An 18,881-nucleotide genomic window follows, 5' to 3' on the forward strand; every position below is an offset into this window, starting at 1 on the left:
CATCTGATTGCTCTGGAGGGAAGCACTTTGTAGTCTTAATTTTCACGACCCTCTAAGGGCTAAAGTTTGAAAATGCTAATACTGGGATCACAGCAAAGGAGTCGAAAGTGCACTCCTTAACAAATGTAAATGTTTGTCTTTTCTGAAGGCTTGCACGGTTTTATCTTTTGAGCAGAAGCACACTGTAAAGCATTAAATTATTCTGGGGCTGAATGGCAGCCAGTGCAGACGCAAAGTGGTAGCCTAAGCTTGCTATGAAATTTAAAATCCATTTAGACTATTCATCAGCTTGGAACAGATTTAGAAAAGCATATGAATACACACGTCCACTATTGCCTGAAGCTTTGATGGATGCAGTGAGCATTCATCCGTAGAAAAGCAGTCCAGGTTTTTCAGCTGCAGAGCTTAGCTATCCTGTATTCTGTATCCTGTATTCTATCAGATGACTGAGGCTTACTGAAAAGAACTGCTGTTCCAAGATGTTCTGTTAAGGTATATGAGCCTGGGGGTAGGGAAAAAGAAGTTGCTTTAAAAAATTTTTAAAAATCCTTCCATTGAGCTATCGGGGAAAGGAAGAAACAGAAAAAACCAGAAAACGTGAAGATTAAGGTATGCTCTTTTCCCCATGTACAAGAGCAAGTAATTTCGTGCTGGGGTATGGTCAGCCATGTGCATAAGGAATACAAGTTTCCCTGTACTGTGATAAATCTTCTGTCCTGGGGCTGGATTCTTACTTCATATAGGCGTGAGGGCACCCTGTGAAAGAGAAATCTGCAGGAGTTTCCTTTCCTTTTGTATTCCCTCAGTCCATTCAAGGTATTTTAAGGAAGATTTTAAAGTCTAAGGGCTATTTTTTTTTTTATCTTCTTCTCCCTGCAGAACCTGTGCAATAGTTACTGGGTTTAGTCAACATTAATCCTGTGCTACAGGCAGGTCGAATTATGCTTGAGGAGATTTTGAAGGGATAGATAGCCTTCTTTGTCTACTGCCTTCTGCTCTGGTATCTCTAGAGAAAGTTCCTGCCAGAATCCTCATTTAGATTTCTTTAGAAAAAATGAGGGGAAGCTGACTTCAGCTTCGCTCCTGGTTTCTAGACATTATTTTAATTATACTCACATACGTTATATAAAGCATGGAACAAAGTTCTTCAGGATCTGACTGCTGGTTTCTTATCAATTGTTTTCAAAATTATATGGCAAAATTGATCATCCTGAAAATTCAGATGCTTCTTTTCCATAGTCATGTGTCTTCCGTCTGTCCCGTCACATCCCTCCCCCCCAATTTTCTAACCACTCTCCATCCTAATAATGCATCTTATCCCAGCTGAAGACACTTGATTTCAATATGTGGTGGAAGTCAAAATGTCACAAGTCTGGTAGGGAGAATTTAATGGAGAAGACTAGAAGTTACTGATTTTTGATCCTGCCATGTTGGTACTTTGGAAAAGCTTTTTAAAAGAGCTTGTCAGCAGGGGGCTGTCTGCACTTCAAAACGTCCAGTCCGTCTGTAGGTGGCCTGTTCTGGCAGTCTCAGGTGTCAGGTTAGTACAATCAGCATGGCTGACTGGGCTCATTGCAGTGCTGCCCGGGTGTGCTAGTTCAGCTGGAGGCCTCCACTGGCATGCATGCAATGAAAAAAACACATCTGTTCCACAGGTGAGCTTTGGAGACTTAACAGCTGCAGTGCACTCCAGCAAGAGCCATCAGCCAGCATGTATGTGGAATGCAGCACTTGCTAAAAGCATAAAAACATAAATATGTTGCATCCTGGTGGATAGCTGGAGCCAAGCAACTATATTTGTTCTGCAGTGGCTCGAGAGAAATGATGGATGTGTCCCTTGGGTTTAATTGAGACTTCCCTGCCCACCTTCAGCCCAGGCTCAAGACTTCTCAGCACAGCAGAGGCTGGGCTGGGGCCGCCCCTGTCAAAACTAGGGGAGGTGAATGGGGCAGGGGTGGCACAGAGTTGGATTCCTGGGTCTCTTTGTAGATATCCTTTCCCTATCTGAAGACTAGCCAGATTAAGTATGGAGTGCATTGCCTTTTCTCACAAGGCCCCCTTCACTGTTGTTTTCTTTCCTAGATCACTGTCTATACCTAGATCCTGTCAAAAGAACAGGTATGAGGTGGTCAGCCTTGGTGTCTGTGGTATAAACTAAGGGGGAAGCAAAGTCTGGCACTTTTGCTGCCTCTGGAGATGTACCATGCAAGATAGGTGCCTGCCACGTCCATGTTTAGCAGCAGTCTTACCTTCTTACTACACATTTAAATAGGATCTGCGTGAGACAGAGAACACAGCTCTTTGGCAGTGACTTTGTCTAAAACACAGGGTGTTATAATCATCCCTCTGATTCTGTCATTCCCATGTGCTTCCGCCACGTTCATCGTTATCGTTCTGATGTGTCAATAGCAGACCAGGAGAGACAAATCTGATTCAGCCAAAACTCCCAGTGACCCACAACAGATCACAGCCCTGTGTTCTTGGTGATGAAAAAGCATCACAGTGCAGGGGAATTGCTTGTCATGCGGGGATTAAGGTTAGTGGGCTTCAGTCACTGGTTGTGCTGGCGACAGGACAGCTCTGGGGCAGCGGTAGGAGATGTCTCCACTCGGTCAACACCTACTATGGTTTAGCTGTGTTTCTTTAGTCTCCAGAGGGACTGGTGGTAGTTGGAGTTGGCTCAGTAGAGAAGACCATCACTGTACCTGTTGTTCTGATGGGGAATGGAGGCAGACAGAAAATGCTGCAGTGATCTAGTGGTGCTTGAGATACCTTTTAGCATCAGTCTTCTTGACCACAGGTGCAGCTTCCTTTTAGGATTTTTATTGCTCTCTTATTTTATATATATATTTCTTTTTAGCCCAGCAAAGGAACATAATTTTGAAAAGGCTTCCCCACAGTGTAAAATAAAGGCAAATCCATAACCAAAATGCCAAGTTGAAATTTGGGTTGTAGAGTGTTTGACTCCTTGCTCTGTTGCTAAATTTGTGTTTGTCTGAAGCTCCTTGTGTTGCAGTTCCTCCTGAGTAAAAGACTTAAAATTGTGCTTCTTTTCTCTAACTCTTTGTCTGCCCAAAGGGGAGGTGTGTTCTGTTATTAAATGTATTCTTAGTATGTTAGTTCCAGGTCCTTTGCTGAGACTTCTAGGTGTCATTCTAGCACAAATAGAAGGACCACAGTATTGGTCCTATTCATGTGAGATCTAGAAATGATGAAGTTTGCAGGTGTGAGGGAAAACCTTTTCTTGCTTCCTTCAGACTTCCAGTCAGTGGAGGACTTCTGGTTGTTTCTAACTTTTTACCTTCAACAAATAATTAGGTTTTTAGAATGTGACAGGACCTGTTCTTTAAAAGTTACGGTACTGAAGTGCAGCCCAGAGTGAGAGAACAGCAACTATACCCTGAAGTGCCATCTCAGATAAGCAGATTATCTTGGAATATCCCCAAGCCATACCACTATGGCTTACTTCAAAGATGACTTTATTTTCTGAGGCAGAGTGGTTTTTTTGGTTTTAGTGTGCAGCTTGTAATCACAACCAGAAAAGGCTGAGTCCTTTCACCAACAGATCACACTGTTCATGGAATGCGGGTGGAATGGGAACAGTCAATTATGGCAACACACAGATATATATATGCAAGCGCACACAGACACACATATGTGTATCTTTTTACATATATATCTTTATATATATATATATCTTTCTGGTGGCAACCCACCAGAAAGCTGTAGGCTTCCAGGGACTGCTGCCTTCAGAGCTGCCGTGATTATCTGACCACCAGTGCAGAAGGTCACACTGTGACCTCACTGAATTGCGTTAGATGGGACTGTCAATATACACAATTAACTAAATATTGACCTTTAGTCCTGAGCTATTTTAGGCAACCAGTCAGGCTGTACAGAGTAACTCACGGGCACATAGCTCCAAGGCTTGTCTTTGGAAGTGATACTCCTCCACACAAAGGGCATGAAAGTACAGAGAATCAGTTCGTGATTCTGGGGTTAGAATGGTCGAATTCAGGCTGTCAAGGATTAGGCTGCCTATGACATAACGAGCATGGCAGAAACCTCCTATGACAAGGAATGCTTTAAAACCTACTACTGCTGTTGCCATCATAAATAGCCAGTTCAGCCAAAGGCTACTTGGGAGGCTGCTGCTGGAGTATTAAGGGTGAGGTATGTGCCAGAAGCTACAGGGTGGTAAAGGCTTTGATTGCTCATTTTCCCTGTCTCTTCAGAGCCTCGCCTCGCATGGGAGCAACACCAGAGCTCCAGGCTAGCTGTACTCACATCTCAGTTGCATTCACCCATCGCATTGCCTCTTCTTTGCCCTGTTCTGGCCCAATACTGCCAGTATTTCTTCTTTTCTGTGGCATCTCTCTGCCTGATAGCTGCTGTCTCTGAGTCAGGTAAGCTCTAGTCAGCGTCTGCTTCTGGAACTGGCACAACTTACTTCTTGGGCTCTTGGCTGCAGCTTGTATTTTACTGTGCTCTTCTCTTGTCAGTGAGTTGTCCTTCACCATTGGAGGCTCGTTGCTCAAACCGACTGATGTTCCTCTGGCAGCTGAAAGGACTGGCACTAAACAAGCTCAGTAAAAGAAGTGGTTAGTTTTACCTCACCTCGCTATCCTAATCTGATTTGCAGTGCAGCTGTGTAAATAGTTTCATGAACAAAAAGCGTGAGAGGAAAGGTGGATGTAGGGCTCGCTGAGGGTCTGGAGACCAACTGAACCTTGTCTTTTGGTGGTAGCCACAGCTTACATTAGCTTAAACTGAGGGTGGGGTGTAAACTCCACTTTGTGGTGCCTTTCCAAGTGTGTTAACTTCTGTTCGTATTTTGGTTGCGCTTGCATTATGTATGAAGATGGAGCAAAGGACTTCCTGTTTTGAAGCAGGAAGGCAGGAGGAAAAGGAAATGTGCCTCAGATGTGGGGGCTTTGCAAGCTGTCCGGAACAGTGCTGGCATCTAGAAACAGAACAGGGAGCTTGAATTTCAAATGAAATTCCACAATTTGTCCCCAACTTGTGAATTCCCAAGTCACAAGACTTGATCGCTTTTTGGTGCTGGGCAATTGGATCAAAAAGCCAGTACATGATTTCAGAAGGAAAATTTTGTATCTAGTATCTATCACTTTGTAGCTATCACTGAATCTAGTAATCTGCTATCAGACTGTCACGTCATATATACTGCTGTCTTTTTTTAGAAAGCTTCATTGCTAGAGTGAAGGGGTAGAGAGGTTGTATTCATTCTAAGCAGATTACCTTCTGTGATCTGCTTGTAACATAAAACCTGAGGCAGATTTATTAATTGATTCTTGACTTCAGTTCCAACAATATATGGCTCTGTTTCCGTAGCAGAATGCAACATGCTCTTTTACTGGTTCGATGTTTTGTTTCTGGAAGATTGCTAAATATGTCTTTTAAAATAATTCATTATTTAAGTCTTATTAATTTTCATTTGCATAATTATAGCAGCAGATTATAGTGTGTCAGGTCATTAACTAACTTGTCAGTCTTTTTTTTGAAGTAACTACTGCACAGACTGCTTTTAAAAGATAGGGTTTGAAGTCAGAGAAGTACCTGCTTTTAGGCAAGGTTAAGCACTGAATAGTATATTTCCGAGTAACACCTGATTTCCCCTCACTGTATGATCAGCATCCTCTGTCATTAGCATGTGCAGGTGGTATAAAACGTAAAGAACCATAGTTTCCAGGAGAAAGCCAGTAATTGATCTTTAAGTCTTTAATTTGTTTTGTCACAGTCATAACATAGTTCAGTTTGCTTTCTGGCCCGAGGTTATTCACTTGTTTTTTATTCTATGCATGTAGCTAGGATGGGTAGCATGGGAAGTAAGTTACAGCATCTTGCTACGGATCAAGAGGTTTGAGTGTTGCCCTCAACTCTTGCAGACCCAGCTGTAAATGGATACCTTTTTTTTTTTCAGCTTGGTGCACCTGAGACATCTCAGTGTGAGGCCAGATACATTGCGTTCTCTAGTGCTGTTGGCTAGAGAAACAAAACCTAAATATATGAGTCCTGTAGCACAGAAAATGGTGGTTGTATCTGTATTTATAAAGTAGTGCATACCCATCTTCCCTTGCAAAGAAAGAAGAGTATATTGTGTGACAAGGGACCTCGCCTTTGCTATGAGAGTATAAAAGCCTACAGAGGCCTTGTTTAAATTTTAATAAATTAAATACAAAATTGAAGAGTTCTGAGACAGATACAGTGTGTGTGTGTGTGTTGCACCATGACCAGAGATCATCAAAGCAGTGATGACTGAGCTAGCTCTGGCATCTCAGGCTGAAATACGAGGCTAGGCACAGCGTGCTTCTGTGGCAACACATCTTTCACGACCTGAGGTCTCTCCTGGTCTGGCCCAGGTCTGTGCTGGTTGTGCTGATCTTTGTGCAGCCCAACATGGTGTTGACGCTTCACTTGTTATTTCTTCCTGGGTTTCAGGCTTTGCTTTGCAGATCAAAAGAGTTGTAAACCTTTGAATTTTGAAATGCAAGCAGTGTTTTGCAGCTCTGGGTGAGCAGTGAATCCTATCTAACAGCTGTGGAACATGGGAGAACCAGGTTTAAGGATTCTCTGTTATAAGGTAATCACAAGCAGCTCTGCTTCTCACCAAAACCTCTAGCAAGTCAGGAAGTTTCTATTCATGACCCACAGAATATAGTGGCAGAAAAAACCTGTAATAGTAGCCCATCAAGTCTCAACACTGAGGCAATGATCATTCTTACCATATTGACGCCAGAGGTCTGTCGATTATGTTAAATATGCCAAGATCTTAGCTTTTTTTTTTTAGTTAGTTCAGCTGAATTCTGAATACTTCAGTTATTCTGTTTCTCACTGTGCTTTGTTGGGTCTTGCAAACTGCTGCCACACCTCTTCTCCAAGTAGATGGAAGACCCTGTCAGAGTGAGAGTAGGATGAAAGGCCTCGCAAAGTATAAAGAGTACTTCAGGGAATGGTCTGGTTTGGCAGATGGTGCTCATGTGCATATGCTAGTACGGAAAATATGTTCCCAAATAGTGTGTGAGTAACTGAATTACTGCTGGTTCTGTTTTGTGAAAAAAAAAAACCCACAAGCCTCTGATCTCATGTTGTCATTATAAGTGGAAGGAGTAGCTATTATGTGGTAGCTAAATTCCACCTAGTCTATATGGACACCTCCATCTAATTATTCTAATTACCGTAGCATTGCTCATTTCCTGAGTTATTGTTCTGTGCAGTGTTTGACAGCTGGCAGGTTCTGCTCCAGAGCTGGCTGCATTTAACCTTGGGGGAAAACATTTCTGTTCTGATCACTGCTTTTCCAAGAATGAGGCTGAGTCACCTCCCTTTCTAGCATTTGACAGTAAACCACTTTCTTGCAACCAGCCCTCAAATATCTGATGTAGAGTGATATCTCACTCCATATGCTGTGTTTAACCCTGAAGGTGATTTCTCTGCATACCAAACTCTTCCGACTTGTGACTTGCTTTTCGTTTGTTTGTTTTGATTTCACTGCAGGCTGGAAGTCCAACCTCGATCTCTGCCCCTCATAGCTTCTCTCGGACTTCTGTTACACCATCCAACCAGGACATCTGCAGGTAAAGTGTGGTGTTTGCATGGCTCAGTGAGGCTCCTATGCGGTTCAAATTAAGGAAAAACAAAAATGAAAAAGCACATGTATGGGAAGTAAGCGATGTGGGGTTCCCATATGAAGCATCCCATTTGCTTGACTTGATTGCTGTCTAACACTGCTTCCACTTCTAACACTGAATCCCACTGACTGTTTGGCCCTGCTATGTTTGCTGTTCCCACACTAGCCATAATTCTTATTTCTTCACTTTTAATTATATGTGTTCTCTTTTTTAATTGTTTTTTACTTTCTGTGCTTTTATTCCACTGTTCTGCATGCAGTTCCAGTGCAGTGTTTTCTGAGTGTTGTCATCACAGTCCAGTGCAGTCCGCTGTTGTCTTGAAAAATCCTCACTGCCAGAGCCCTCTGACTCAAGGGGTCACTGTGACAGTAATCTGTCAGGATACGTTACATGCAGCAAAGAGAAACTCCCGTGAGCAGGATCGGGGCCAGGCACTCAGGTCTGCTAAGAATATAAAGCCCACCCGCGCTCTGAAATTCTCCAAGTCCCTCAATGACGTGGACCAGAAGGCACAGAGCACCAGTGAGTGCTTTGACTATGTGGAGCGAACACGCTCAGAAGGCAAATTGACCCCGACTCAGGAGCAGTGTTTAAGGATTAACAAATTTCATCTTAAAGAGAGGAAACTGCTGAATCTCAGGCCTCTTTCTTTTAGCAGTTCTAAGCATTCCTATATCCCTTCCCTTTCCAACTACTCAACTGCATCGGGAGGAGCAGAGAACCACAGCGCTGTACACATCCCCTTGCTGGAGGACAAAGTGGACCATGACACCTCAAGGAGCAAAAAACTGTTGCGTTACCTTTTTTCCTTCTCCCACACCTCCAGCACCAGCAGCCTGCATAAGTTCCACGAACTGGAGAGCTATTCCAGTCACTTCCAAGCTGAGAAATCCTCCAGCGTGCTGGTGGAAAGCACAGACTTCTGCTCTGATGATATGGGAGATGATGACGTCTTTGAGGACAGCACCTCAGTGAAATTGAAAACAAAAGAGCAGCGGGCACCGCTCTGTTCAGTTGAGAAGGACAGTGACCTTGACTGCCCTTCCCCCCTCTCAGAAAAATTCCCCCCTCTCTCCCCTGTGTCCACATCGGGGGAAACCTGCAGGTTCGTTTACCAGAGAACCGCCTACCTTCAAGCCCTCCTATGTGCAGTGGTGACTGTTCTGCTTTCTCCTGCCTTTGTGGTGTTTCTGTCTTTTCTTTCACCCTGTCACCTTGCTTTAATATGTGTGATTTGAAGCATGCCACCTTCTCGTTGCTGCCCTGCACCCCTCTGATGCACTTAACAAGGCTACTAAGCAAAAGAATTTCCTTTGGAGTCAAATAAATTCTCTTGCAGTTTGTTTCAGGTTTGGGGTTCTGAGATGGTATTTTTCTCTTATCAGTGCCCAAACTGGGAATATCATGAGAGAATCAGCTACGCATATTGAAGTCCAAGCTGAACATGTCTTAATGAGCAGTGTTGTCCTGACAGTCACTGCTGGTTTGGTCAGAGGGTGGGCAGTCAGGAGGAAAACAGGCTGTTTGAAAATTGCTTCGGAGATCAGGTCAATATAGATTAAAATTATTTTTCTTCGTCTTTTCCTCACAGTTTGTATCCCACCACACAGTTTTTATTTGTAAAGGACTTTCTGGATGCCTTTGTCAAAAGGGGGATCTAAGCACTGGGTGTTACTGGTGGGCCTCTGTGATGCCCGCAGTGTGAGGTCCAAAAAGCGTGGGTGTCCTTGTTCCAGTTACAGAGGATTAATCATGTGCACAGGTAGTGGGAACAGCTAGCTCTCAACTGTCTTCATGGTAACTTGTCTGCAGGTCTGCCCCACGGCAGTTCCAAAATGTGGCTGAGGAGCAGCCTTCCTGACAGCACTTTCTGAAGTTGGTTTTGTTAGTACTTGCCAATATTATTTGATTTCCTCCCTCATTACTAGCAAAATCTAGTTCCGTACTGGCTTGGCATTAACAAAATGCTGTTGTAATCCACCCACTCCTTCATTTCCACTTGCCAGCTATCAGCAAGGTCACAAGAGGCAAGATGCCACACATCAGTAAGGGATTTCAGTAACAGAGAGGGATGGCAACATGCTAGGACATACTTCACTTATGCTTAGTAATTTATATTCATTCCCTGAGTACCCTGCTATCCCCCTTTCAATTCTTCCACATTCTTAGAAGGACTTTGTGATGTTTGATGCAACCCAAGGGTTGTGTATAAATTGAAGCTGGAAATCAAATGCCAGCACCTGATGGTAACACTATATCAGGTGTCATTGCTGTCGGTGCAGTTAGACCGAGGGACATGGGGAGTTTTGCAGAGCTGGTGCTTCCTTAGCAGCTCTTGCAGAGTGAGAATTGGATAGCAAAAGCATCAGACCATTTAGAGTAGGTGTATTTTGGGGGATATAGTGCTGTAGCTTTGCAGTGTGGATCCATCTCAGCAATTGGCATTAGAAACAGTCACTTGTGCAAAATCTAGGCCATCTAAATTAACTCTTCATGATACTGGGCTGTGCTATTTCACCATTGGTTTCGGAATTTGGTTTTATGTTCTGTTTCAGATCATAATCCATGAGTAGCTGTACCTCTCTCTGCATATTTTGTCTTGAAGTGCAGTCTGATCTGTTTAAATGCTATTTCCAGTTAAGTACTGTTGTTCTAGCTGCAGTGTCATTTCTTACCTTGTTCTTTTTCTTTTGGATACTGCATTTCTGTCAGGCTCTGTGTGTCTGCCTCATCTGTTAGAAAGCAGCTGTCTACATAGCGGTGTTTGCGCTCAGATTATTTTGTGCCTGTGTATGTGCTTGTGCAGCAATGGAGTTTTAGTTTTAGCTCCTTTATGGAACACGTTCCTTTGATATGTGTGTCTCAGGATCCTCAATGGACAGCCGTGTGTGATCACAGATACTACATGCCTCTTCCACTTCCTTTCTGCTCACTCTTCTCCTAATGAGCAGCTTTGCTTCTGATGCAGGATTTGTCACTGTGAAGGAGATGATGAGAGCCCTTTGATTACCCCTTGTCACTGCACGGGAAGTCTTCATTTTGTGCACCAAGCCTGCCTGCAGCAATGGATCAAGAGCTCCGATACGCGGTGCTGTGAACTGTGCAAGTATGAGTTCATCATGGAGACAAAGCTGAAGCCTTTGCGGAAGGTAGGCACAGGACCTGCTTCCCGAGGGAAGTGCTTTGTTAAACACAGATCCACTCTGAAAAGAGGCTGTCCTTGCCCAGGAGCCTGCAGCAACCCCATGTATTTATCATGGTTCTGTGGCACCTTGGTAAGTCTGGTCAGTTTTGTATAGGTGCAAAAGGATTTAAATCAACACTGAGACTGAAAAATTCAACATTAATGGAATCTGGCTCTTAGAGTTATCTGCTGTAGCCTTGCAGCTCTCCATGTATGAATGTAGTTATACATACACACATATACATAAGTTCAAGCAACAACTTGATTTTTTTATTTACAATTACATTTTAGAGCTGATGCACAAAAGGTGTTTGATACACAGTTCTCCACATTTTTTTAAATATGGAGTTTTGTATTACTGTTATCTGCTTTAGTTTGCTGCACTGAGAACTACAGGCTTTTAAGTTCTCTTGTATATATGAGGATTTCAGCTTAAACTCACTTTAAATCACAGTTTTTGAGTGTAATTTGGTTAAAGTTTGTAGCTTTTTTTTTCTTTTTAAAGGGGCAAACCTTTTTTAGTGAAAATATTGCAGTGTAAGTAGAAGAAGGTTCACCAGTAAATGTTTTTTTGTTTTTAGACTTTCTTAGCCTGTGAATGACGTGGTTTTAGAACTTCAGGTTGCTAGAACCTGTACTTTTTAATAGAAAATACCTTTCTTAAATCTGGTGACTTAAAGCATAGATACTTAAATGCTACTTGTATTTTAAGGCCAGTTTTGTGCTTGTATCGTTTTTGTTCTCCCACATCCTCTGGGCTTTCATTTTCAGTTGGTCCTTACCATCAGGATTTTGAGATGGAAATCACTGGTATTGTTAGCACAGCCAAATCTTGCCCCATCTACCAAAGTGAAAGAGGTTAATAACAATAACCTCAGTCTGGAACTAGAATAAATGAGAAACATTGCATTCAATTATGATGAGCCTAAATCACATAGGCTGGGCAGTCCGTATCGCAGCCATCCGAAAGGTGTTGTCAGAACTTGTCCCGTTCCTAAAAGTGACTGACTCCTAGCAGAAAGCAGAGCAGATTTCAAACACCGCTTATGTTTATGGGGATGTACAGTCTGCAAAGCATATAGCTTAACATGTTTGGTTGATAGGATGACTTCTGCTTTTGACTTCAGCGAATTGTTGCCTTCTAAGGACTGCAGATTTTTCCTTGGTAACACCTTGTCACAGAGCACAGTACCTCTGAGCTGCAGTATTGGCCATCACAGGCTCTGTTAGCTGCTCAGGCAGTTCTTTGCACAGCCCACCCACAGAACATTAAAGAAATTACTTCAGAGAATCCCAAGTAAAAAGAGTTGCTATAGTTGGCAAATTGGCTAAATTGGCCTTTTTTTTTTTTTTTTCCTGTGGTTTTTCCGCCTCAAGTGGGTGGAAGACATTTTCTGACTATTTGTGCCTTGTGAGGAAAAGCTGTTGGGCACCTTCAGAAATGAGTCACTCAGCATCATTAGTTATATCTAAACAGGTCATCTGTGGGAAAGAGACCAGATGCCAGAAGGTAGGGACAGACCCATAAACAGGAGAAGATGGAATTTACCTCTCAGATATATCTAAAGAGTCTTTGTAGGGATTCAGCTGCAGCCAGAAGATAAGCTGCCTCTGTATCTTTAACTCAGCCTTTACGGCATCCTGTCAGTCAGCAGAAAACAGCCTGAAACTGGTGATTATGGACAGGATGGAACAAATAATAGGCCTTGTGCTTATCTGTAGGGTAGAAATGGAATTAAACTTTCTCAGCGTCTTCAGGTTGTATGGCAGTATTGTGCTGTTCATGTACTGAATTACTAAGGGAAGAGGATGAAAAAAAAACCATGTCACAGTTCAAGTAAAGGTGAATGAAGACAAGAGACAGATGCTCCATTTTAAAATTACAATGTAAAAAAAAAAAAAGAAAAGAAGACATAAAATCTAATTTTTTTACTGATTTATTTTGTCTTAACAACACTTCAAAAATCCAGAAGTGGTGACTGTTTTAATTGGGAAATGGCACATGCTGTGTCATTGCAATAATGCAGCAGGGACCCTACAGATTCTAGTTTCCTCTCTGGGGTAGTGCATATGTTGCAGAATATCTTGCCTTTTGCTGTGCAGTCATACCTCTTGAAGAGATGAGGTGGAGCGGGTTGGTTCGGTGGCTGTGGAGTCAGCAGTTCACAGGAGATATTGTCCATCAGAGGAACTCAGCTGTGGAACAGAAAAGAGAAATAGAAATCAATCAAAACAAAAGTCCTCATGGCTCTGTAAAAGCGTTCTTAAACAGATTTCACATGCTTTCTTTTTGACAAAATAAATTAATCTATATGTTCTATCAAAAATAAACAGCTTTGTTTAGACATAAAAGCAATTTTTTTGTTTAAAATACAACATCCAAAGGGAACGTTTTGTCGAATCTTTTTCTAGGAAGATTGAAAGAACATAGCTTTCTAACATGACATGAGTCTAGCATGCCATTACTGGAAGTCTTTGATTCTTGTGCCGTGATGATATTTGGATGCCCACAGAATGGGAGATGGGGCTTGGACTGGCCAAAGAAATTGTTTGTTAGCAGGACAGAGAGGATCACAATTTCTGTTTCATGTTTCAACCATTCTTAGATTTGTAGCAGTGGAAATGATAATTCAACTTAATGGGTCATCTCAATCATAGCATTCAGGTCATCCTCATTCTCTTCGACATTACTCCTTTTCAAAGTCCTCTTTTTCTAAAATTTATTCTAAGAGACATCAAATGCTTCTGTCCAGAAACACGTAAGTGTGTATGAGAAGCTTACATGCCGCAGTATGTATTTTGTGAAAGCATGAGAAAAATTGGAAAAAAAAAAAATTAGAAAAAGGCTTCTGGGTAAGAAGTCTTAGGTAAGAAAAATTAAAGCTGTTGTTGAACTATTCCTTGCATATTGTAAATGGCTATAATAATTGTTTATTTCTATCTTTCCTAAATGACAGCAACCTGACTTTGTGGTTTCTATTTGGGCTGTATAAGCATTATGGATAGATGCAGGTCTGGGGATTTAATTGGCTGCATCTTCTCACTTACAAAAGCTGTCATCCCAGTTCTGCTATATATTCTTAGGGCACATGTATTTAAGTGCACTTGAAACACTGAAAATAGAATATGGGTGTTGCTGCTGTAAGAAACGTTAAATGTATGTGAAGATTGAATGAAACCCCCAGAGGAAGGAGGTGTGAACTAAACAGCCTTGACTGTGCACCGAGGGACACTAACAGAACACAGCGTGAGGTGTCATATGCACACCCGTCAATTGGATCATGTACCACTTTTATTGCAGTGTTTTGTTGAATGCCTTCCTCAGCAAGGGTCCAGTTTGCTACTCACAATGCTCACTGTGACTGTGTGTACCTGCTGTTGACCGCTGGGGGTTCCCTCTGTGTTGGAGTTGCCCCTGCATGGGTTAAGCAGGGTGCAATGACATTGTGCTGAGGCTCTGGCCAGGAGCTGAGCACTGGAGGTCCCCTTCCGCATCGGGACGGGCTCCCGTCACAGCAGGGGGAGCTGTCAGCTGTCCCATACGTGCTGTGGTCAGAGCAAGAATGCTGTCTGACTTTTAAAATCCATGTTAGGAGGAAACTGGTCTCCTGCCTGGGTTTTGTTCTTACCAGTGTTCTCTTTTTAAAATCTCTAGTATCTACATAAATGCCTAATCTCTTGCTTTGCTTCTGGATTTCTTGCCAGTGGGAGAAGCTGCAGATGACAGCCAGTGAGAGGAGGAAGATCATGTGTTCTGTAACATTCCATATCATTGCCATCACCTGCGTTGTGTGGTCTCTCTACGTTCTGATAGACAGGACCGCTGAAGAGATTAAACAGGGACAGACTACTGGTATGTTACTTGCTTATCTTCCCACTTACTCTCCCTGAGTAATTATTGATCCTGAATGCAGAGAGGGTGCAGAACGTGAGTGTGCAAGTAATGTTTATACTTAGACTAGTCAGCTTTAGCCTGAGGTTGGGTTGGTGTGAAAGCACAGGTCTAAAATGATACTCTCACCAGTGTAAATTCATCTGTGGGTGTTTTTTAAGTCTATTTCAAGTTAATTTAGTTTGCACTTGTGAAATGCACAGGTATGAGAGCTAATCCACTGCAGCCAGACACAAAATAGCACTTTAGTTTTGGATTGGAACACTTACTGAGCAGACAAGGGCATAAGGATTTGTTTGCTGCTGTGGCTACCTTTTAACTGGGCAAAACCAGAAGAGTTTTAAAAAAACCAGAATGAGTAAGCGGAACCTAAACCCAAATCTCTGAGGTAAATCAACAAGGTTTCTTTCTATTTGTTCATCTGTGCGGAGGGTTAGCACGTTTCCTGTGAGAGCTGTGTTAGACTGCAGAAAATATTATGAGTGGTTGTGCCTGTAGCAGAAGAATTTCCGGTTGATCTTAGGACTCCCTCCAACACGCAACTGAGGTGAAGTGCACTGCAATTCATGTAGTACCTGCCACCCATAGCAGGGATGTCTTAACTTCTTGAATGGTAGGTTTTCTTTAGAATGCCAGCCGTAAACTTACCAAACCGAAATCTGTTTCCTTGAGTGTGCTGGGCTGCAAATTTGCAACCGTCACAAAACTGTTTCTCAGGCAGCTGAGCTGTCCCTGAAGGTGTGGACAGAAGGGACGGAGTATCTGCCAAGGCTGGGAGCCATCAGAAGGCAGGCTGTCCTTGCTTACAGAGCACTCCATGCCAACTGGACATGCAGGTGGAAAATATTTTGCTGGCAATTGACGAGCATCATCTTGGGAGGTAGCTGAGTGTCAATAAACTCGCAAATCCACAGAGCTGATACAGTCTCTCCAGAGCAGATTCACACTTCGAAGTGAACAGTTTTGCTGTCGTTTCTCACTCGGGCTGTAGTTTGATTTTTCATGACTTCAGTCAGGAAGGTGCTTTGAATGAAATCTTCTAGTCTCTGCTCTGTCCAGCCCCATCTCTTCCAAGTGTGGTGAAAATGGCTAGCCTTTTAGTCTAAGGTTTCCATATGATAATGAAAAGCATATGCTTTCAAAGATTAATCATCTCCTGGTTATTTTAGCCAATAAATACAGTAGATGGACGTGAATAGGGAGAATAGTGTGAATATTTAGTACATGTTATAGTGCCTTCCTTGCTCCCTTCATTTGGATTCTAAATCTGGGGAATGCTGTGGTGAGCTGGGAGGCATGGGGAGTGTGTGTGGGTATACAGTCATGTCTGCAGAGGGACAAGCATATACTATCACTGCCCACAGATGGCATCAGCTCACCTGTGAATCGGAGGTTCAGCTATTAATCATGGGTGGGATTTCATCAGTAGTCATGCTGCAGTGCCCTTTGTATTTTGGGACTAAAACATTTTCGTTCCTCCCGCACTACTATGCATTTCCAAAAGAACACTGGCTTGAATCTTAGTAAAAACTTTGAAGACTTGGAAAGCCATGATTTTATCTTCTGAAACCTGATGGTGGGTGATTCAGCATGATTTCATATCCATCTTGTGATGCTGCTTACCTTTAAAGAGGAGAGAGCCCGGGTGGATAGAGAACCTATGGAAGCAGAAGATACATAAAATGAATAGTCTGTAATTAAATAAATGGTTGATAGAGATGTAACAAGATTCAATGTCTAAAAATTCAAACTGGGCAAATTCAGGAAAAGTAATGGTGGTAATTTTTAATGACAGAGGGTAGGGTTGTCAGAATGCTTCAGCATGTCCAACACTTGCAGTTTTGCATCACAAGAGACTTTCTAGTTTAACTACAAGTTACTGGCTCTGATGCAGATAAAGTTGACTGGTTTGCATAACGAACATGTCAAGCTAGATGGTAACAGCTGTTCCTTTTTGAGTTTAAAGACTATGACTCCATGTACTGGGTGATCACAGAGTGGAACAAACTTCTTGGGTCACTGAGTTGAGTCTCCTGCTATGAAGAGTAAGCCATGCCGTAGAATCCCTTTCATAATCTGATCCAATTTTTATTTAAAAACGGGTGTAAAAGGACCTAAATGTATTACTGGCTGTTGCCTTGACTCTGTTTGTGATTGTGCTGCACAAGTGCTCAGGCACAGAGAATCAATTGTGGGGGGCGGAATCAAAGAATCTAAGGGGAGAAAAAGGGCCAAAACCAAAAAATGATGAAAAATAAGAATAGTTTGCATGACACAAACTCTGTGGCAGTTTCCTTACAGAATGTTTTTGAAATCCAATATTGACCAGGTCCTTTTTCTTTCTTTCTTTTTTATATTTTCTTTCTTCCAGGGATTCTAGAGTGGCCATTTTGGACTAAGCTGGTGGTTGTGGCTATTGGTTTCACTGGAGGACTTCTTTTCATGTATGTACAATGCAAAGTGTACATACAGCTATGGAAGAGACTTAAAGCTTATAACCGAGTAATATATGTACAAAACTGTCCAGAAACTAGCAAAAAGAATATTTTTGAAAAACCTGCACTAATGGAGCCAAACTTTGAAAGTAAAGAAATGCTTGGGGTTCACCATTCAGACACAAACTCTTCACATTACACAGATCCAGAAGACTGTGCTGCAGAAATCCTTCACGTCTGACTGCTGGTGGGAGGGGTGTTTCTGTACGTCCTTGAAGATTTGAAATATTGTTGTTTACTGCAAACTGCTCTACCTTTTTAAAATCAGCTAACAGCTGAGGGCTGGCAGGTGAATTTTTTTACATTTGTTTTTTGTTGAATTTTTAAAAATCTCTTTGGCATATCTGTCAATGTCATCGTGATTGCATACCTCTCAATACTTTGTCTGGCTGATCGAAGAGCCCCAGGACACTGAGTAGAATGAGCCTTGGGTTTGGTATCAAGCAAGCCAGTAGCGAACTGTCATCAGCTTCATGGAGTCTGTGACTTTAGAAGATGACCCTAAATAATTCTGGTATATGTGTAGAGTGGGGTTTGTTTGTTTGTTTGTTCATTCTTTAAGTGTGATGAAGGAGGTTGTCCCAGACATTGAGGGAAATTGGAGAGCTGGAGTCTAATCTACCACTAACACTGCCACTAACATTATGTTTTGGACAGCAGGTGTAAAATTTTGCTTTACATATTGTGATGAGACTTATAAAGCATATAGCACTTTTAAAAATCTTTATTTTGTAATATGTATGTCAAATGAGAATGAAACTTGAAAGAATGTGTCATTTTCAAAACATTTCTTCATTCTTTACCCCATCTATTCTTCTGGAACATAAACCTCTTGCCTTATCAAAAAAAAAAAAAAAAAAGAAAAAATATTTCCAACCTATGATTTCCAACACATGCCCACATTATCTTACTAAACATAACACTAAAAAACTCTGTCTCTTTGGCTTTGCTTTGAGGAACAATTTTTTTTCGAAGGATATTGCACTAGTGACTTGTGTGTGGGGAGTAGTGGATGTGTACGATGTTTGTTTTCAATGCATAATGGTTTCAGTGCTCTGCTTGGAGGATTGGTTTTGGTTTTTTTTTTTTCCCAACAGGTCAGACTATCAATACACCTGCACTTATAAACCTGATGTAACTTTCATTCCAAAGCATTGGCAAAGGGTTTGTTGCTATATTGATGAAAATGTGAGCTGGAAAAAAAATGATACATAGTCATTGCAGCTGAAATTAGTTTTCCTTCTTTAACGCAGTGTCATATGAACTACGCCAGAATTTGATGTTGTCAGGGGAGATGCCGAGATCATAGTCTATGAAGTAAACATTGCATTAAGTGGACGGGTTTAAACGTACCTCCCTTGGTTTAGTCCTGATGTGATGCATTACGTGGTGAGAGAATAGTTCTGCCTGTGCTTTTGTAGTTGGGGCTGGCTTCTTAGTCAGCCTGAGAGGGACAGCTTGGAAAACTGTTTGCAGGGCTTTAGACAGAGTTGGTCAAAGCCTGGGGTATCTGCTGTTAATTCACTTGACCAATCTGCCTCACCAAACCACTGTCCAGCTTCGAGCCCTCATTTAACCAAAGTCCCAGTGTGACTGGAGCAGAAACAAAGCCCCATGAAAACATCAGCCCTGAGGCCTCCATATTTGAAAGTTGACTTTCC

At 42.2% G+C, this 18,881-nt stretch overlaps 1 protein-coding gene across 2 annotated transcripts in view; it reads left to right on the top strand.

Moving 5' to 3' along the window:
• Positions 1–17,521, top strand: part of MARCH8 (membrane-associated ring finger (C3HC4) 8, E3 ubiquitin protein ligase) — a 75,371-nt gene extending 57,850 nt beyond the window's left edge. The window contains exons 3-7 of one of the 2 annotated variants that reach the window (XM_010132380.1): positions 7,516–7,595; positions 7,909–8,754; positions 10,618–10,798; positions 14,539–14,686; positions 17,097–17,401. In XM_010132380.1, the coding sequence (XP_010130682.1) occupies positions 7,516–7,595; positions 7,909–8,754; positions 10,618–10,798; positions 14,539–14,686; positions 17,097–17,401 (1,560 nt within the window). Of the gene's footprint in view, positions 1–7,515; positions 7,596–7,908; positions 8,755–10,617; positions 10,799–14,538; positions 14,687–17,096 lie in introns of both variants that reach the window. The other variant, XM_010132381.1, reaches the window with a different exon arrangement.
• Positions 17,522–18,881: the final 1,360 nt, after the last annotated feature.

Source organism: Buceros rhinoceros, unplaced genomic scaffold (genome assembly GCF_000710305.1).
Source record: "Buceros rhinoceros silvestris isolate BGI_N320 unplaced genomic scaffold, ASM71030v1 scaffold8183, whole genome shotgun sequence".
NCBI lineage: Eukaryota > Metazoa > Chordata > Aves > Bucerotiformes > Bucerotidae > Buceros > Buceros rhinoceros.